The 21,894-nt window shown below is 40.5% G+C and overlaps 1 protein-coding gene across 1 annotated transcript in view; it reads left to right on the forward strand.

The window, feature by feature from the left end:
* The first annotated feature begins 214 nt into the window (after positions 1–214).
* LOC132826570 (collagen alpha-1(VII) chain-like) overlaps positions 215–21,894 on the forward strand; it is a 39,632-nt gene continuing 17,952 nt past the window's right edge. The window contains exons 1-8 of the mRNA XM_060842527.1: positions 215–339; positions 2,916–3,075; positions 5,814–5,907; positions 11,650–11,820; positions 15,244–15,407; positions 17,588–17,717; positions 18,314–18,430; positions 21,101–21,256. Coding sequence (XP_060698510.1) covers positions 215–339; positions 2,916–3,075; positions 5,814–5,907; positions 11,650–11,820; positions 15,244–15,407; positions 17,588–17,717; positions 18,314–18,430; positions 21,101–21,256 — 1,117 coding nt within the window. The remainder of the gene's footprint in view (positions 340–2,915; positions 3,076–5,813; positions 5,908–11,649; positions 11,821–15,243; positions 15,408–17,587; positions 17,718–18,313; positions 18,431–21,100; positions 21,257–21,894) is intronic.

The raw sequence follows: 21,894 nt of genomic DNA on the forward strand, positions 1-21,894 counted from the left end.
ATTTTTCTTTAACAGCACCTAAAATATTAAGCCTGTTGGTTTGAACTAGATCTACGTTCAGCACTTCTGGATGAAGGGAACATGTGATGACCAAATGCACCAAACAGCTTCCTTTATGATGCATTGGCTTCTAACCCAGGCTGTGTGTTTTGATTCAGTGTGTCTTACAGCAGTAGCAGCTGATATCATGTTCACAGTGGATGAATCGTGGAGCATGGGAGAGGCCAACTTCCAAACTGTAAAAGAGTTCCTCAATGGCATCATAACATCATTCAAGAAGGTTCCAGTAGGGAAGGATGGCATCAGGTTTGGAGTTACACTTTACAGTGACCATCCCAGGTAAATCATAGCGTTTCAATTTCCTTCAGTGACTTAGTTCATTGTACACATTACTCCAGTGTTACTTCAATGATCTACATTGGCTCCCAGTCCAGCCACATTCCAAATTTAAATTCCCATCCTTAAACCCAACTCCTCCAAGGTCTTGTCATATTACCCTACCTCTTTCATGTTCTACAGTTATATAATCATGCACAACCTCTGCGTTCCTCCAGTTCCAACTTCTTAAGAATCCTAAGTTTTCATTATCCCATGATTGCCAACTGTGTCTCTAATCATCAAGACACTCAAGCCTTAAATACCCTCACCAAACATTCCATCTCTCTCATCCTTTAACAGATTCCTTATATCCTACCTTTTCCAATTGTAACATCTTATGTTGTTTGATGTCAAATTTTGTCTGATAATGTTTCTGACATTTTATTATGTTAGAAGTGTTATATGTATGTGCAATGTGCTGTCTAATCCACTTAGGACAGATTTTTAAAATAGCATGGAGGTGAACCTTTTTGGAAAGAAAATGAGGTGTTAGTGTTGTTAATCATATTAACAATTTCAAATGATGAAGAGTTTCATGTAAGTTGTGAATTTTCAGGACTTGCCGGTCAATTTGCACAACTCCATCATTTGCTTCACACAAAAGGCTTCTCCCTCTTCATCTCCTCATTATTTTTAAGTACCTGCTGGATTTTCAGAATAATTGGCCATTATATTTTCTACAGGATTTATCTTTGAGGAACTCAGCTGAAGGTGTTACTTTATAGTACAATTTTAAATAACACAGAGGAAAAGAAAAGATATGAATAGAGAAGACAATATGGTTCTCCTTAGGGAAGATGAAGTTAAAAGGGAGTTTCAAAAGGGATAATCAAAAGTGTATGGGCTTTTGATAAAGTAACTGGTTCCACTGTCAATATGGCAGAGATTTAATGTCGTCAACTAAAGAACCAAAGGTGAGATGAGGAGGAAGTTTCTTACTGAACGAGTTGTTATAACCTGAAAAACACTGCGTGGAAAAGTGACAGAAGCTGATTCAATGGCAACATTCAGAATGGGACTCAATAAATATTTTAAGGGAAAAGTTACAGGGCTATGGGGAAACAGCAAGGCAAGTGTGACTAGTTGGAATGTGGGGCTGAGGAGCTGGTGCGAGAAGAATGACTGAACAATCTTTTTGTATTATTCCAATAGAGACTGGAGCAATGCACTGTCACTCTGGTCCCACTAATCCACAGATTGTAATGTAAAATAAAATGTTCTTCAGTTACCAAGATGATCAATTAGATACGTTATTTATGTCAGGATTTCAACAACAAGATCTATCAACCATGTTTCTTCTTAAATGCAATTATGTGTTTATTATTAAAACAAAACTTATTCACTGAAGAAGATGCAATATTTGATTAACATACAGAGTTGGCAATATAGAAATTGCATGCTTATTCCTCTAAATATCACCAAATGATATGTGCATAGTCTTCAGTAAAAGTGGGGAGAAAAATAAAACATATTACTTTGTAGAGACTGACTTTCTAAAAAAAAATACTTTGTCTGGTGATTTATCTTTGAAGGCAAAGGGTAAACTGTAGGATGCTCTGGAATCTGTTACTTTGATGTTCTGGCATATATGGTTAAGCCATTGATAATGCACGTGTTTCTCTAAATGTTTGCAGATGCAACTTGCTCAGGAAATAAAATCTTGAGATGTTCTTTCAATCAGTTTTTCAAAAGAACAAATAGGTTTCACCCTGAATTTTTTTCTTTTCAGAAATGGGAAGGGTCAACTGGGCAGCTTGTTCATAACATGCTTTCCTCCAACTCAACTTATTCTGAACAGGCTTCCCTCCAACTCAGCTCTTATCCGGCTTTCATCCAACTGAATCAGATATAAAGAAGAACCTCTTCAAGCCAGTTACTTCCAAAAGTGTCCCAACATAGTACAATGCAAAACAAGCAGTTATCACCAGCCATTTAATTTACTAGAAGATTTGTTGAGTTAACCCATTGTCCACAATAAACCTACAATGATCTATTTTAAAGAAACAATGCAAGATGTTTACACAAACCTTGTCATGAACCCATTTCCCGTATTGTTTCAAAACCTAAGCTCTCCAAGCAATATTTCATTCCCTTCTATAAAACCAGACATAATGCATAGCTGGTGCCAAGTTTGAGTGTTAAAACTCTATAGATTTTAACATTGCAGAAGGCTTAGATATTGGTGCTGCCTAATACTTTAATCTCCTTTTGCTCACAATGTCCAACGTGTCTTTCTGACAGGTTTTTCCTTTCCGCCCAGCTCACTGTACTGAAATTAAGACTATTTTCCTGCTCTACTCTTTTTGTTGAACTCCTTGGCAACCTTCCATCCAATTATTTATAGAGTTTTTAACCTAAATTGCTGTTTTCGATCTATCTGACTTATCTGTCACTCTTCCCTTCACATGCTATCCTGCTCAATGCATCTTGTCCCTTAACCTTGGTATCTCAAAGGAAACAAATGTTAAGAGACAGAGATTCAGAAAGCCAATAATTTGTTTTGGTGTCAATTTCATCAGCTGCGCTCTTGTTTCTAGAACAGAAATTGCACTTACTGACTATGGAACAATTGAAGAGGTTTTGGTTGCCATCAGAGATCTTCCCTTTCAAGGGGGAAATACAAAAACAGGAGCAGCACTAAGCTTTCTGGAACATTCAGAACTCAGTTCTACAATGACAAGACAGAACACACCAAAGGTTGGTAATACTGGCAAGGATTATCTTCTGATTTGGAAACTTGATTCTTGAGTTTCTATTCGCGTTGAGGTGAGGAATGTCAGTCTTGAAGTGTGAATTACTTTCTATTTCTGCCACCAGGCATTTTCCAGTCAGTTATAGCCCAATAGTATAACATTTCCTCTACTGTGATCCGAGAGTGTCCTTTAGTCTATCCTAAAGTTGGAAGCCCTACAACTGTATGACACCTGGAATACAATACCAGAGAAGGTAGTGGAAGCAGATTCAGTAGCAATGTTCAGAAGAGAATTAGATTAATGCTTTAGGGGAAATAATTTACAGAACAATGCTGATGGGCAGGAGGATTGTAAAGAGCTCATTCAAAGAGCCAGCACAGGCACAATGGACTAAATGGCCTCCTTTTGTGCTGCATGATCCAATGATTTTCCACTATCGGATGTCAGGTATTCTTCTGGCCTCTTTAAGTGGGCTGGCTGTGTGCTGCCTTCTTGATTAGGTTCTCCCCAATAAGCTGCTATAAACTGAACAAGACCCATTGAATGCTGATCTGTGATGGCAAGTCATCATTTCCATTTGAATCGGGCGCATTTTTTAAAAAAGGGATAAATGGAGGGCTGGAAGAGCTCAACTGGAATATCAGTTTCTTTTAGAGTCATAGAGTCTTGGGATATACAGCACGGAAACAGACCCTTTGGTCCAACATGTCCATGCCAATCAGATATTCCAACCTGCCAGCACCCGGCCCATGTCCCTCCAAACCCTTCCTATTCATATACCCATCCAAATGCCTTTTAAATGTTGTAATTGTACCAGCCTCCACCACATCCTCTGGCAGCTCATTCCATACCTGTACCACCCTCTGTGTGAAAAAGTTGCCCCTTAGGTCTCTTTTATATCTTTCCCCTCTCACCCTAAACCTATGCCCTCTAGTTCTGGACTCCCTGACCCCAGGGAAAAGACTTTATCTATTTACCCTATCCATGCCCCTCATAATTTTGTAAACCTCTATAAGGTCACCCCTCAGCATCTGACAGCCCTAGTCTATTCAACTTCTCCCTATAGCTCAAATCCTCCAACCCTGGCAATATCCTTGTAAATATTTTCTGAACCCTTTCAAGTTTCACAACGTCTTTCTGATAGGAAGGAGACCAGAACTGCATGCAATATTCCAACAGTGGCCTAACCATGTCCTGTACAGCCGTAACATGACCTCCCAATCTTTGTACTCAATACTCTGATCAATAAAGGATAGCATACCAAACACCTTCTTCACTATCCTATCTACCTGCAACTCTACTTTCAAAGAGCTATGAACCTGCATTCCAAGTTGTTCAGCAACACTCCCTAGCACCTTATCATTAAGTGTACAAGTCCTGCTAAGATTTGCTTTCCTAAAATTTAGCACCTTGCATTGTACAAAAGTATGAGGTACCTGGACAGAGTGGACATTGAGAAACTGTTCCCATTAGCAAAAACCCAACAATCAGAAGCAACCACTTGATGATTGGCAGAGGACCAGAGCAGGCACAAAAGGAAACCTTTTTTTCAACAGTGAGTGACTGGGATCACGAATGCATTGAAATGTGGTGAAGACAGTTTCAATAGGGAACTTGGTAATAATCAAAAGAGAAGAAATTTCTGGGGCTTGACGGAGTAAGGTGAGGGGGTGCAGTTAGTTAGACTTACTAGTTAGACCCCCTCTTCTAGTGAGCCAGCACAGTCACAATGGGCCAAATGGCCTCTTTCTGTGTTCTAACAATTTTCTGATTAGTTGGTAGTACAGGACTTGAATAGTGCTGAAAATAAAAATGTGTTGTTGAAGCCTTTTGTCTTCAGAGCAAACACAAAAATGCCAAATTTCAAATGATCACAAGAATTTATGCCATAGGAGAAATGGGAATATAAAATGAAGGTGGAATGTACTTCAGACATCCATATATTTGTGTATCTGGCTATAAATATTGGGTATGCAGAGTGGCTAGGAAAGCATTTGTGTTGCCATAGGAAGGTGCAGTAACATGTTCGATGCCATTTTACTTAGTCTCTTTCCGTTGTCATACGGATGTTGGTGAACAATTGCTCTGCTGTCTCCCCCACCCTCCACAGCTCCAGTGCTGTGATTGATCCTAACTGGGATTTCATTGTTTTGAAAAAGTTGCAAGAAAAAGAGATGGACAAAAGAAGAGATGCTAATACTTTGATTTAGCAGGTGGCTCATACCTCAGGTGACTACGACAGTAAGCTTGACAATACAGAAATAAGTGATTATTTGGTTAGCCATGGCTTGAGACAAAGATTGATAGTGATCTAACTGCATGGCAGAATAGGCTCAAATAGCTGAAAGGCCTTCTTGTCTTCCAATAGGCCCAAAGATCTATCCAGGTGCATAATTGCAAAAGCAACATATAACATTTTAAGTGTTAGTACATGAAAGAAGGTGTGCCAACTGGGTAAATTACAACCCTCATAGGACTACTGATGTAACCATGCCATGAACAATATTTATGAGGCACCAAACAATGAATAACTACATTCAACAAGATTCAATGATGTAGCATGTAAACATGACAGGTGAGGTTGATCTATAAGAAGAAGTAGTAGCATCAGACTGGATTTGACCAAAGGATCTAGTTACTAAAAAAAAAACAACTTTCAGCACAAAACCTTCCAATAATTGTGAAAATGCATCTCACTTATTTGAAACACTTCACATTGTTTCCTGTGCTAAACATTTGTAGATAATGGTTTTGGTCACGGATGGGAAGTCTGCCGACTCTGTTGAGGAGCCAGCCACAAGATTGCACGACAGAGGGGTGACTGTGTTTACAGTGGGTAAGTATTCAGTGACTAGATTCTACAGTGGATTTAGTTACAGTGACTTAGTGTTGAGTGGCTCTGTTACAGTGAGTTGGCATTCAGAAACTCTGTTTGCAGTGGGTTAATTTCAATGACTCTGGTTACAGTAGTTTAATGTACAGGTTTCCTGGTTATGGTAGGTTCATGTTTAGTTCTCCCTTAATGTCATTGGACAATTGAGTGCCAGCTCCCATCCATCAGGAGTACTCATTCAATCCTATTGAGGAAATACATGGAACTGAAATGCATTTCATGTCTATATATCTCTCCGCAGCATCATTAAGATGCTAATAACATGGAGGCAACACCTTGGTCTGTCAAGTCTTTCTGTCACTATATCCACCCTGTAAATGGATATCTATGGTTAGTTAGATTTTGAATCATGAACATAGTGTGCAACCATCACAGAATGCTGCATCCCTCCTCATAGCTCTGCATCTCCCCTTGATTCAAATGTTTATCTATCTCCCGCTCCAAAAATTTAATGTTCTCTGCCAAAATCATGCCTTGATTCAACAATCTCCACAAAAATAAATTTATCTGAACACTCTCCGTGACAGCTGAAAATTGATAACTCTTTGTTCCTGACTTCTCAGCCCACGAAAAGTCATTCCCTTTCCCCCTATTTAAACACTTCATAATTTCAAAATCTTCAATTAGAATTTCCCTTCACCTTCGCTACTCCAGTAAAATACTGGCTATTCCTTGTTAACTCAGTCATTTTACTGAAAAGAAAATTAATCAGTAAATGTGAATCAAGCAATTTGATTGAGGAGCTTGCCACTGATTGAGAAGCAAATCAAATTAACATAACATTCAAACAAAATTAGAGCTGGACCATACTGTGGGCGCAGCCAGGATATAGTTCTTCACACAAAGGTTAGAAGGAATTTGAATTAATTCTCCCAGTCTACGACTCATTTAAAAAGTGAGATTGAAATCTTTTCGCTGGGTCAGGGTGTTAAGGATATGGAACTAAATGACAGGTGAATGGGAGTAAAGATAGAAATGAGTCATGATCTAGTTGAAATTGTACAACAGGCTCCAAAGGCTGAATGGTATTTTCTCTTTACTCTGGATTAAAAAGATTAAAAAGTATCCTTAATGCCACTATCTGTAGTTAAAGTTCTTCATTCTGGAGAATTATCCTGTACACTGCGAAGAGTTCTAATGTGCTTTAATAGTGTGGTAACGGCAAGCAAAAATATAACTGTGGTCTAAACGCTGCTTCATTGAGCAAATTTATCATCCCCTTACTCTTGTATTCTGTATCTCCATTTGTGAAACTTAAAATGCCATTAGCCAGTTTCTTAAAATAGGATATTAACAAGCTGTTCACACTTTCAGGGAATATTTTATGTGTTAGGTGGCAATGTGCAATGACATTTTTATAGCACAGCCATATATTTAGATGCTAATTGTCTCATTCTGATACAAATTACTGCATCGTGTCACATGCTCCCAACTTGTGACAGAAAGAATTTACCAACTTTTCTCGGAGACAACACTCTACGGAACAAGGAAGCAGTTGTTCCAAGAGTATTTTGTTGCTGAAAGCCAAATGCTGCGTTATTAATGGTTTGTGTTAATATCTTCATCACAGTTTAATTGTACTCATTTTCCTAAAGCCTCTCGTGTGCTATTTGCTGCATTCGTTGAAAAGCCTTTTTGGGTTGTAGGCGATTTGAGCATTATTAAGACTTTTGCTGCCATCTGGTGGTTGCTTTGAGTACATTGTTAAACTGCAGAGCAGCTTGAAAGGCTCGGAATAAGGCCATACTTAAATAAAACAGTATTTGCATTTCCTTAGTATCTTTTCATTACCTCAGCACTCGATATCACTCTTTACAGACAATGAAACACAATTTGTAGTGTCGCCACTGTTGTAATGTAGATAATGTAGCTATTCAACTTACAGCAAGATCCTAGAATCTGTTGACCAGCTTTAGAGAGGTCTGTTTAGATCAGTTATTTGGTCAGGATACTGCAGAAAAGGCCTTGCTTTTGTTTGAAAGAGTGACTTAAGTACCTTTGACTTCACCCAGGTGGGAAGACATAGCATGGTTTTACTGCCGCATCCAACTAAAAGCCTTTGACGTTACTGCACTCCCTTCACTAAGCTGTCAGTTAAAATCATATACTTAGCTCCCTAGTGTGCTTTTGAATCTATAGATTGAAGATGGGACCAAATCAATGGTCTTAAAGTAGAAGACTGAGAGACTGGGAGGGGAGCTCCTTCCTGTGTAGCTGATGTTTTTGTTCTTCAAGATGGAAGTTGTCATGTTTTGGGAAGGTCCAATGAGCATGAATTTCCGCAGTGCATCTTGTAGATAGTACACACCACGGCTATTGTGTGTCAGTGATAAAGGGAGTGAATGTTTGCAGATGGTATGCCAATTAAGTGAATTGCTTTGTCTGTCCTGGTGTCAAGCTTCTTGAATGTTGTTGGAGCTTCGCTCTTCCGGGAAATTGGAGAGTATTCCGTCACATTCCTGACTTGTACCTCGTAGATGGTGGACAGGCTTTGGAGAGTTAGGAAGTAAGTTATTCACTACAGCATTCTTAATATCTGACCTGATCCTGTAGCCTCTGTATTTAAATAGTTGGAGGAGTCTAGTTTCTGATTTTTTGATCATCTCTAGGGTGTTGGTGGGGTGTGGATTCAGTGATAGTAATATCATTTTGTGTCATAGTACAATGATTAGATTTTATCTTGTTGGAGATGAACATTCCCTGGTATTTGTGTGGCATACATGTCACTTGCCAATTGTCAGCCCAAGCCTGGATATTGTTCAGATCTTCTTACTGTTGAACATAGACTACTTCAGTATCTGAGGAAAAGCAAATGATGCTGAATGTTGTGCAACTATCAACAACAAACATCCCATTAATGGCCTTATGAAGGAGGGAAGGCCATTGATTAGATTAGATTAGATTCCCTACAGTGTGGAAACAAGCTATTTGGCCCAACAAGTCCACAGCGACCCCCTGAAGAGTAACCCACCCCCACATTTGCCTGTGACTAATGCACCTAACACTATGGGTAATTTAGCATGGCCAATTCAACTGACCTACACATCTTTGGATTGTGGGAGGAAACTGGAGCACCCGGAGGAAACCCACGCAGACACGGGGAGAATGTGCAAACTCCACGTAGACAGTCACCCAAGGTGGGAATTGAATGCATGCTAACCACTGAGCCACCGTGCCGTCCCATTGATGAAGAAGCTGAAGATGGTTGTGCCTAGGACACTACCTGATGTCCTGGAGCTGAGATGAGTGACCACCAATGACCACAAACATCTTCATATGTGATGGGTATGACTTGAAGCAGCAGAATTTTCCCTTCATTCCCTTTGTTAGTTGTGTTAAGGCTCTTTGATGCCACGCTCGATCAAATATGGCCTTCATGTCAATGGCAGTCGCTTTCACCTCACCCCTGGAATTCAAGTCTCGTGTCCAGGTTTGCATCAAGACTACTCGGAGCTGAGGGGCTCTGGCAGAACTTAAACTGAGTGTCAGTGAGCAGGTCATCACGAGGAAAATTCTGCATGAAAACATTGCTGATGACTCTTTCTATTGTTTTACTGATGGTCAACAGTGGCTTGATGAGATGCTAAATGCTGGGTAGCATTTGTCATATTTTTAGTTTATCGGATATTTTCCACTTGGCCGGGTAAATACTAGTGCTGTAGATGTACAGAAACAGCTCAACTAAGGGTGCGACTAGTTCTGAAGCACAAGTTTTCAATACTATTATATAAATATTGTCATGCACTGTAACTTTTGCAGTATCTAGCAATGGGATCAGATTTTGAAAAGAGTTGTGTGTTCTCTATGAATGTTTTGCATGCTGTAACTTTGTTGAGATAATTGTTCTACCCACTCCCACCGCTGATTTCACCCTGTTCTGCATCTGCACAGTGACTTTCTATTTATAACTAACGTTCAGCTCTCATGGCTGTCAGCAGACTGGCTGAAACAATCAGTGAGATTATTGTTTCAGAAACAGGTGGTGTTCCAATGCCATCATTGCAAAGGGAATTGCTTTTAATTTTTGATTGCAGCTAATTATCTTCTTTTTTGTTATCTCTTCTCCTCGAGGAGTTGACGTTCACTGATGTTTGTCACCACAGGTGGCCAGCCTTGCTTTGTGAGGTATAAGCAGAACTAAACACTGCAAAACACTAAGCAAGGCAGGAAACTCATGCAGACAGTGATGCAGGGTTAACATGTCAGGTTGATGGCTTTTCCTCAGAGCTGAATGATCTCCTCGACAAACAGTTTTGAAGCAAGTGCAAACCCAGTGGAGGGGGGGTGGGGGGTGGGGTGTGGTGGTGGTGGTGGGGTGGCAATAAAAACCAAGCTTGGTCAGGCTTCATTATTAAGTGTTGCCAGGTAACCTGATTGTGTATCCAAAGATGTGCAGGTCAGTTGAATTGGCCATGCTAAATTACCCATGTTAAGTGCAGGCAAATATAGGGGATTGGGTTAATCTTCAGGGGGTCAGTGTAGACTTGTTGGGCCAAGTAGCTTGTTTCCACTCTGTAGGGAATCTAATCTAATCTAATCAATGGCCTTCCCTCCTTCATAAGGCCATTAATGGGATGTTTGTTGTTGATAGTTGCACAACATTCAGCATCATTTGCTTTCCCTCAGATACTGAAGTAGTCTATGTTCAACAGTAAGAAGATTGTGTATCATTAATGAGCATTCCAATGACCAAAACATCTCTATTTACAGCAAAGTAACAACATTCAGTCCAACTGGTCCACATTTATACTAGATATGAACCTCTATCCTTTCAGTATATCCTTCTACATGTTCCTTCCACCCTCATGCTTATCCAGATTCTTAAATGCATCTATGCTATTTGCCTCAACTGGCCTTTGTGACAGCTAATTCTGTATGCTGACTGCACTGTGTGTAATAAAGATTTCCTATTGAATTTAGTCGACCATCGTGCACTTCTAGTCCCAAATTCTGATTTTAAGTACAAGTAGTTTGTTCATGCCCTGTTTCAATACTCATCCACCTTCAAGCTGAAGTCATTCATTAGAATGTGAGATTATTCATGACATAGTCCTATGTTACATCCTTCAGTACACACTGTGCCATGAGTGGATTGGGAAGTTACTGTGAAAGGAATTGTGCAGCAGTTATTCCTTTATTCATCAACACTTTGTATTACAGCCCCAACCTACTGGGGCACCAAACTGCCTTTTCAATGTCAAAATATAAAAATTCAGGCACTGCATGAGTCAGTGAGCTGGATTACCCTGAAATCTCTGTTCAAGTCAAGTGCAAACTGAGGGGTTTAGTGTCCTTTGTAGGCCGTAAGGTGTTCAGTGAATGTGAATCCAGGGAAATCTCTCAGTTTAGTTTCTAATAGGCAAGGACCACAGTATATGCAGCCTGTAATGTGGCAGGAATTGACAACCTCACTGAGGGAGAGCTTGGATGGCTGTCATTGGTACAAGAGACTTGTTCTTCCAGGTTAGATGAGGCAGTTTATTGGGCAACTGCATGGGGTGTTTTACACTGCTCTCCCCACATGCTTGACTGGCCTGGAATTCTGGCGCTGGGTGCTTTAAATACAAACTGCTCCATTCCCCATGGAGGTCTAAAACATCTGAATTAGATAACGCTGATAACGTCAACATAAAATACTTGAGTGAATGTGTCTTCATAATGTATTTATTAAAATCTCTTTTTAAGGAATAAAAAATGCAGACAAAAATGAATTGAAGAACATTGCTTCTGATCCATTTGAAGAGCACTATTTATTTGTGGAGGACTTTGAACTGCTCAGTACCATTTTGGCTAAAGTATCCAGAAGACTTTGTTTCACAGCTTCAGAGCCTCCAAGACCAGTAAGGACTACGCTGTGTAAGTAACTGTAAAACATGTGGTGGAAATGCTTCTCAAAGCAGAGCAGAATGACAAAATGAGCCTCACGTACACCTTCAGGATTTGTCTGGCCCTAAGCTGAGGGGATAGGTCTCTGTGCCCTGCCTTGACTAGATCTGGAAGAAATGAATTTGGACAGTTCTGAATGAGCATAGGTTTATGTTAAAAAGTTCTTCCTTAAAGACTGATGTCTGATTTAGAGATTTGACCTGGTATTTATGTGGCTGTGTTGCTTCTGGGAAAACATACTTAGTATTCATATAATTCAACAATCTTCTTGTATTTAGCAAGTGCTGTTAACATAGCATGGATTTTCCCAAGGGTCTTGCCAGAATCAATAGGACAGGTTATAATATTAAAAGGAAAACTGAAAGAACTGTGGGGTTTTTTTTGATCTGAGATCATTGAGTGTAGGAGTTTCATGGGAAGATTGGTTGCCTCAGTTTCTCATCCTCCCTCACCCATTCCAACCTATGTCAAGTTGACAGTTCTCAATAAACCGGTCCAGAGGGAGGGGTCCTGATGGTGGGAGAGTGTTGGAGTTGGGCGAAGGGGTTTGTGGGATGGAGAGAGGGTTCTTGTCCAAAGAAATGAGCACAGAGGCAAAGGCACAAGAAGAAGAGTTCAACATCATGAATGTCGTGCCCAAAATTCATTAAGGTAGGAACACAGAGGGATAAAACTAAGACCTTTGCTGAGTGCATCAGGGAGCGGAAGGTCAGGAGGGATTTAAAAAATGCATAACAGGAGATGGGGTTGGGAGAGGGGATGGAGTTAAAGGGAAGTGATGGGGAGAAAGGTTCCGAAAGGCTGTGGTTGTTGCATCTTGTAATCCTTGATGCCAGAAAGGAAAAAAGGTTTCTTGTTGGCACGTTGAATGAACTGGAGAATGAAGTGGAACTGGGGAGCAGGGCTGCTCTGAGCCAGCGTGAAGTGGTGCTGTTGGAATGAGAGGTCGAGAGTGTGGATCTCAGGATGTGGCGAGAACAGCTGTCTGCGAGACGTTCACAGAAATACCTGTGTGGATTCAAAACGTGAAGGATGAAACTTGAGTTGGAATCCACTTGGGGTGAGTCTGAGCAAGAGGCAGCCACTGAGAAATGTGATATGTTTGTGGAAACGGGTTTAGCAAATACCTGGTCAACACCAGGAGCAACAGTGAAATTAATGACCGTGAACAAGCAAAAAGATTGGAATGGAAAGCCAGTTGGAGATCTGGCAGCATCTGTGGAGAGAAATCAGAGTTAACATATCAGGTCCAGTGATCATTCCTCAGAATTCATTATATTAAAGGACTGGCTTAAAGGAAGAGGGAGAAATAGAGGAACAGAGAGGGTTAAACAGAGAGACTTAGGGTAGAGGCAGCTGAAGGCATGCCTGCCAATGGTGGAGCAATGAAAATGTGGAAGAGGCTGAAATTTGAGGAGCATAGATACTGTTGTGGATTGGAGGGCCAGAGAAGATTATAGAACTGTGGAAGGGTAGACAATGGAAGGATTTGAAGTAAGGCTTGAATTTCATGATCCTCACCCACCTACCATTGCACTTCAATCCACTTATCATCCTCTCTCCAACCACATGACCCTTTATAGCCATGACTATAAGTTAATGGTAACTTATGCCAATCCATGCCCCTCACCTACTACCTTTGGCCTTCAAATATACCACTCTAAATCATCTAGTAACCACCGTAGCCAGACTTTGGGACCCAGGCTAAGATTAAATAAAGCTTTCCAATGTCAGTTGACCAATTCACTATATAAAATAACATGCTAATTGGTAAAACAAACATGCTACTTTACTTCTTTTAATCACTTATTTTTAAAAAAGTTGAAATTCACAGCCCTATTTCAAAATGTTGATTAATCACTAGCAACTTTCAATCAAATTGTGAACTGACAGGCAGCCCATTGTGATAATGAAAGGTTTTGAAATCAGACATGCAACACTATCCCTGTAATAACAGCATTGGTTTTAACATTGCAAACTGGTTTTTTTTCCAAATGTTTAAAGGGCAGGAGCTTTAAACAATGTGATAGCATGATAGCTCCCTTTGACAGCTTTCCTTGATAGCTTTCCTTGATAGCTACAATGATCCTAACAATTCCAATTAATTTATTCACTTTTTATGTACTTTCATGGCTACTTTTAACAATCCTGCTATTACCACACCAAACAGATACATAACCTTTCAAAAAGAATACCCTACCTCTCCATCTCTGGTAAGTTTAGATTTTCTTGTACCAGGTTGAAAGAGCGAAAGCTATTTTGGATATCTGACCAGCGACAATTAGATTTGATTGAGGCGCAATTGCATCCATGAACCATGTTTGTGGAAATTAGATCTTGCTTTCATTTCACCTCTGCAAAAATTAATGGGGTTTGGGAGTGAGAATTCTGGATTCTGCTCTCCAATGCCATTGTTACTACAACAGAGAGTCTTTCCATCTAATCAAAACTTCAGTGCATGGATTAAAACAAAAATCAAGATGGTCCTGGACTGGGAAATGTTTATGCTCCAGGAAGCTAACTGGTGAAGGATGAAACTCTAGCTAATCTTTACTCAGCCTTACATTTATTTACAGAGTGACACACTACAAGTGTACACCTTCCTAATTCAACAGCATTGCAGTTTCAGTAACTGTATTTTTATATGTCTGAAACTTCAATTAATGGCCATCACCTGTATACAATAAAGGACAATTGATATACAAATTAACAAGCAATGTATTTCAGTGAACACAGGGGTGATAGGCCTTGGTGTTGTTTGGTGTAGGCAGCTGAGGTTTGCATGAGTTTGAGTTTATGTAGGGAGGACATGGGAGTCCTGCCAGAAATGAATAGTCAAGTTTGGAGGTAGGAAAGGAACTCATTGATATTTCAGCTAAAGGTGAGTTAAGGTAGGACATAGACAGGCAACATTACAGAGGTGGAAGTAGGTGGTCTTGGTAATGAAGCATTTCTAGCAGGCAGAAAGGTGCACAATGTCCCGATCAGATGTCCCATTATACACGAAGGATGTAGGTTGGGCCAGAAGTTAAAACTCTTTTCTGAAGCCTTTAACTATCCCTCCTGTATTTTGTGTCCTGTAATAAGTTGCCTTCCTTGGCACAGAATCTCCCAGTTGTCAGCAGCTGAAGAACAATTATATTTTGCAAAATGTTGGATTGTCTTGGTAATTATCCTTATAAACTGCAATCCTCTTGCTAATCAGACATCCATCCAGACCTTCTTAAAGGTGTTAATCAGAGTACCAGGAACTGAAAGGAAATTTGAAAAAAATCACTTCTCGAGGGAACTTGTAAGTAAATAGGATAGAGGCAGAACAGCATTATGGTAATGAATGCTCTCACTGACTTGCAATAGATAAATCTAATCCTCGCTGTCCCTTATTCTCACCAGTGGCAGAAAAGATCATTGGCCCGCGGGATTTGGTGATTAGTGAATTGAGTTACAGCTCAATGAGATTGTCCTGGACTCCAGCTACAGGAGGTGTGATGAGCTACAGAGTTGTCATCAGCCCATATTCATCTGCTGGAAGACTGATGCCAGGAGAGGAGAGACAGGTGAGTGATGCTGGGCCAAAGCCAGCCTTTGTATTTCACAGTTACTGGCTAAGGGAGGCAAGGGCCCTGCAGGAAGGAGCCTTAACGCAGCTGGACGTCAGAGGTGATTCCTTGTGGGAAATAGTGAAGGCAGCAAGTGGTGTTCATCAGGTATCTTTACTTTCATAAATTGTAACCCATAAGATCAGAAGCCCTAGGAGCAGAAATAGACCATTCAGCCCATCAAGGCTGCTCACCATTTAGTGAGATCATGGCTGATCTGATAATCCTCAATTCCACTTTCCTGCCTTTTGCCTGCAGCTCTTATTGGCTGATCACAGGACAAGAAGGTTTTTATCTGGGGTGTAAAAACTATCAATTCCTCATTCCTAGTCACTCAATGTGCCATCTTAATTTACTGCCATATCATCTCATCCAATGTCATCCCACACAGACAGAATTTAATGCCATTGCAAGCGAGTTCTCGATCTAAAGGGAAGGGGAGAAGAGGGGTTGCTCCCCACTGAAGGTCACTCCTCCTTTACTGTGAACCTGTTCTCTCCCAAAGCGCTGAGTCTGCTATTTCTTCCTACCATCACTCGCTTGTGACTTGGTCCCTCACTGATCCTGAGCTACAGATGGGTGTTTTACCAGCAGCGACCATGACCTCCTCACTGGCATAGCCTGGCAATAAGAAGCTGCATGCCTCTGAGTGACTAACAGCTCTCTGCGGATGAGGTTCCCACCTTCAGAATCCTGGGAGAGGTTTGCTGCTACCCAGTCAAATGTGTAATTGACACAGTGGTGGACCTTCCTAAAAAAAGTTAATGTGTTGCTCTCACATGCTCTCCAATTGTTGGTCAAGCCTTCCTTTCTCACCATTAAGTTCTACCCTCACACTATACCTCTCTAATTTTACAAACAGTGTAGTATTTTGAGTAGAAGTAATCAGAGTCTGACAGAAAGGCAGAGCATTTAAAGTAATAGTGCATCAGTAAGTAAGGTCAGATTATGAAGGAAATGGTACAATGTTAAAATTAGAAGCTCTTTATTTGAATGTAAGAAGCATTTACAAAAAGACAGGTGAACTGATGGAGATAAATGAGTTTGCTGTAAGATTACAGAGATATGGTTGCATGATGACCAAGGTGGGGAAATAACTACCCTTGGCCACTTGATGTATCAAAAACACAAAAAAAATGGTTAGGGAGAAAATAGGTTTAGCCCTGATAATAAAAGATGACACAAGACCATAATTAGAAATTTTAATGGCTAGGAAGATAGTGCATGGTTTCAAGATAAATTGTTTTGGAATGGAAGAAGGAGAAATGTCTTCACTCGGAGAGTTGTAATGTTTTGGAATTCTGCATTCAGAGGACTGGGGATGGCCATTCTCTGGGCATATTCCAATTTGAAATGGATAAAGTTTTGAATGTAAGGAATATGGAGTTGAAGCAGGAGAATGAAATTGAGATGGTGGATCAACCAAGATCAAAGTTTGGGAGAAGATTTGTAGCTCGGGTGCTCATTGTTGTGGTTCTGTTCCCCAAGCTGGGAATTTGTGTTGCAGACGTTTCGTCCCCTGACTAGATGACATCTCAGTGCTTGGGACCCTCCTGTGAAGCGCTTCTGTGATGTTTCCTCTGGCATTTATAGTGATTTGTATCTGCCGCTTCCGGTTGTCAGTTCCAGCTGTCTGCTGCAGTGGCCGGTATATTGGGTCCAGGTCGATGTGCTTATTGATTGAAGAGTGCCATGCCTCGGCAAACAGAACCACAACATCAACCAAGATGTTATGAAAGGGAGGGATGCAGTGAATAAGGGACCATGTGACCTACTCCTCCTATTTCTTATGTACTTACATTATGCATTCTCAAACTATGTTATCCTAATCTCACATTAGGTCATTACTGAAGTTTTTCATCCTCAGTGGGATCTCACTCTGTTGAAATTAAAACTCATTATAACATTTGTTGTTCTTTCCTTGAGATTTCTATTGATCAATTAAATTTAAAAGCCTAAGTTCGGCATCATCTCCAGTTCTTCTTCCTGATGTACTGTAGTTCGTACCTTAGTTCTTTTGACTTTACAGCTGTGAACATTTAGCCTACTATCTAAAATCCAGAATCTTTTGTTTTGTTAAAGCAATGTTTAAAATATGAAGTAACAACGGAGCTTGCTTCTCATTTTTTTCATGACAGATTGTTATAGATGGCAATGACCATACAATACTTGTGACAAACCTAAAACCCAGTACGGAGTATTCTTTAACCGTGGTTGCTGTGTATGCTGATGCAATTGGGGATCTCGCAACTGTCAATGGAAAAACAAGTAAGAAAATATGTCTAAAATTATGAAAGGATTAGATAAAATGAAAATACTTCCTCTGTTGGGGAAATCTAATTTAACAGGAGACCATCTTGACAGTTGCGTCTCAGTTGTTAGCACTCATGCCTCTGAGTCACGAGGTTCTGGGTTAAAGTCCCAATCCACAGTTTAAGCATGAAGCTCAAGGCTGACACTTTCAATGCAGTACTGAGCGAGTACTGCAGTGCTCTCTTTCAGATCTAATGTTAATCTAAGACCACACCTGGCTGCCCAGGTGAACGTAAATGATCCCAGAATGTACATCCCAGGCTGGAAAGCATTTTGCAACATCATGAAGGTTGCTATATAAATGTAAATCTCTTTTAGATTGCTTACAAAATTAGAACCAAGCCATTCAGGAGTGAAACTAAGAAATAGCATTAAGTAATAACTGAAAATTGTTAAGGTATGCAAAACAAATCTGGAAAATCACTTATGACGTGTAGAGTAACTGGAAACAATTAACTAAAATCATGTAAGATAACTGTTGACAGTTAGACTTATTGTCTGTAGATAATTACAGACTGATACTCAATTCTTATCTTACTGGTATATTGTAGATGCCCTGCCTCGTGTGATTAACTTCCGAGTGATTGAGAAAGGATTATTTAACCTAAAGGTGGCCTGGACTCTTCCTTTAAGGCCATTGGTGGGTTACAAGATCTACATACCAAGAAGTAAGTTTCAGGAGAGAACTGTACCTTTACTCTGAAGAAATGAATGGTCAAGTTTGTTATTTTAGTTGTAATTTGGAAATAAATGAGGATAGTGATATTCTGCTTAGCAATGGAGACATTATCAGAATCCCTTATTCACAGTCAAGCAGTGACAAGAAACAATATTTCCTTGTGTTCTGCCAATCTAACTTACTATTGTTGTCAGAATGGTAATATTGTGCACTGTTGAAAAGAATTTCAAAAAGTGATTAGAACTGGAAGGAGCAACAGAAAAGATTACTGATTCTTTGTCACTTTTATTGAAAAAGTAATCTGGCAGCCATTCAATGACATTGTGGCTTGGGGAGATTTTGGGCCTGATCAGTCCAGCAATCTGTCACAAAGAACCAGCTGTGAAACTGTCAGCCCGGTGCTGTTCCATTGGCTCCTCAGCAAAGCTTTGTTTCAGGTGATGTTTTAACAGTATTCCTTTAAAGTGGGAAATCACATAGGTGTCAGGCTAATTAGTGAATACCACTCAACCCTTCAGTGTGGTTCATCGTCAGCTGAGCCATATCCTGGTACTGGCAACACATGCATATGCTGCTTGATTGTTCATTTCCTCAATCCATCATCAGTGAAGTTAATTGCAATATCCCCACCAAGGGTCCCTGCAAAACACCAACACCCAATCCACCCACCACCTAACTGCAGCATGGATGCACATTAAGCTCAACAGTTTACCTTATATTAATGAATGAGTGCCCTTGTCATATTGTATGTATCTCTTATCAACATCCTGGAGGCTCCCATTGATCACAAACTGAACTATACCAGCCATAGACATGGTGACTATGAGAGCTTGTCAGAGTCTAGGAATTCTTTGGTGATCACGTCCCCTCCTGTCTCCCCAAACTTTGTCCACCATCTACACACAGTAAGCAGGAGTGTGATGGAATACTTTCCATCTGCCTGGATGGGTGCAGCTCCAAGAACACCTGAGATGCTTGACAGCATTCAGGAATATTCAACTGCTTATTTGGCACCCCATTAACCACTTTCAACATTCCTTCTTCCATCATTGATCTACGGTGACAGCAGTACGTCCTGTCTACAAGATCTACTGCTGTAATTATCCTATGTTCCCCTCACAGCATCTTTCAGACCCATGACATCTAACTTCTGGAAGGACAAAGGCAACAATACATGGGAGCACCACCACCTACAAGTTCTACTCCAAGCCACAGGCCATCCTGATTGGGAACTATTTTGCTCTTCCTTCACTGTTGCTGGGTCAAAATCCTGGATCTCCCACTCTAACAGCACTGTGGGTGTTCCTGCACCTTTCGGACAGTAACTGTTCAAGAAGACAGCTTCCAATCATCTTCTTTAGGGCAATTAGGAATTGTCACAAAATGCTGGCTCAGCCAGCAATGCCCACTTTCCATGATTGAATTTTAAAAGGTCAAGCATGTACCTTTAAGAGACTTAAGTTATAATGCTTTTAGATGTTTCAGCTTCATCTTGAATAGCTCCTGATGTTTGTTACAGCCAGCATAGATTGATAGATACTATTAATCAACTTGTTCAGACATATTGGCACACATCAGGTGAGACTTGAACCTGGGTCTTAATGCCTGGAGGTAAGGGCACTAATCACTGTCCACAAGACCCCATACAAGGTAAAGTCACCATAGTCTTACTAGACCATTGGACTGCTGTCTCATCAGAGAGAGCTGACTCATGGTGGTTTAACCTGAGGGTCACCATGCCTCACTTGAGGGGACAGGTTGAGAATGAGACTCCTTCATTGCCACAGCGAATTAGACTGCAAATTGGAGGAACAACACCTCATCTTCTGCCTGGGCAGCCTACAGTCTGGAGGACTCAACATTGAGTTCTCCAATTTCAAATATACTCCCTTCTCATCCCCCGACTCCCTTTTGAGCCTCTTCCCCGCCCTTCCATTCCTCTGACTGACCTTTCCTTCCAGCTACCAATCGGATTCATTCCTCCCATTGACCAACCAAGTCGTACCCTCTACCTGTGTTCACCTATCCTGACCTCACTACTCAGCCCTCCCCACCCAAAATCCTCCCCCACCCCTCCCACCCCTTTTTCTGCAGCTCCACCTACCCCCACCCTCAGTCCTGAAGAAGGGTTACACCCAAAATGTTGACTTCTCCACCTCCTGATGCTGCCTGGCTTGCTTGTTTGTCTACCTTCACAGTAACCTCAGCTGGTGCGGGAATTTAACCCATGTAATCCATCAGGAAGTCAGTTAGTGAACCAACTTGAGTATACATTACCAATGTCTTTGATAAGAGTTGCAATGCGTTTATTTGTTCTATAAATAAACTTAATGATTGTTCTCAGTTAAAAATTCAGTCTCAATATTCAAGTTAGCAGAGTTAACGTTATGCCTCCAGAGAATGCATCATGTACCACATTGGTGCTTATAAATTGTGTGTTGAGAGAGCTAGGGGGTGAAATAAATTTTCACAATATTTTCAATAAAGTGCAAATTTTCTCAGTGGCAAACATAATGTGGCCAAGGTGTCAATGAGCTCCTGACACCAAAATGGATTTCAAGTCCCTTCACCAGAGTGGCAGTGCTCCTTGAAGTGAGGTGAAATGTGAAGTGTAAGTAGTACATAACAGCAGCTCACTTAAAACCACTTTGTCATTCAGTTAACAGACCTGGACTGGCCTATGAACAGAATATCAAAGGAGATGTGTCGTTTCACGTAATAGACAATCTGGAGGAAGACCAGGTCTATACCATCAGCATCTACGCTGTGTACCCCGAGGGTCCCAGTGATCCTGTGTCCACCACTGGCAGAACATGTAAGGACAATCATAAACAGTTATATGTAAAGAGCACTGACATGTCAGTGGCTTGCCTCCTGTTTTAAATGCAACACTATTGTAATTGAGCTTGTACATGTCTAAAATTAGCAAGCTTATTCACACAATTTATTAAGTAATGTAAACATATCTTTGAAAGGCCACATTGGAACTTCATGACATGCATATGGTTGGTATTAAATTTAGGGAGATTTAAATGGTACTTCACTATTTTTCAGTTAAATAAGGCTGGTTCCCAAACATTTCTATGATTCCAATCTGAAGTACAAAGAATTTACCAGGCAGATAGGCTTGGGGTCAGTGATGATGCCGAATTATTCGACATTATTAAGATATTGGACTTGAATTACCTTCTCTCCATATCACTCTCCAAAATAGTTCTTAAGTTATTGAAATAAAAGCTTCTTGTTTAACACTCTGTGGTCTCTAAATGAATTGATCAACTTCTCACTGTTTCTATTGACACTACCATTTCCACTAAGCAATGGTGGTGAGCTCCAAGTACACTCCAGACACATTGAATTCAGTATTTGTATTCCCATAAAATACAACCATTTCTCAATCAAATATTTATCCAGATATTTTTTCTGATGGAATTTATCAGCACAGCATACATT

The sequence above is a fragment of the Hemiscyllium ocellatum genome, chromosome 23 (assembly GCF_020745735.1).
Source record: "Hemiscyllium ocellatum isolate sHemOce1 chromosome 23, sHemOce1.pat.X.cur, whole genome shotgun sequence".
In the NCBI taxonomy this organism is placed as follows: Eukaryota; Metazoa; Chordata; class Chondrichthyes; order Orectolobiformes; family Hemiscylliidae; genus Hemiscyllium; species Hemiscyllium ocellatum.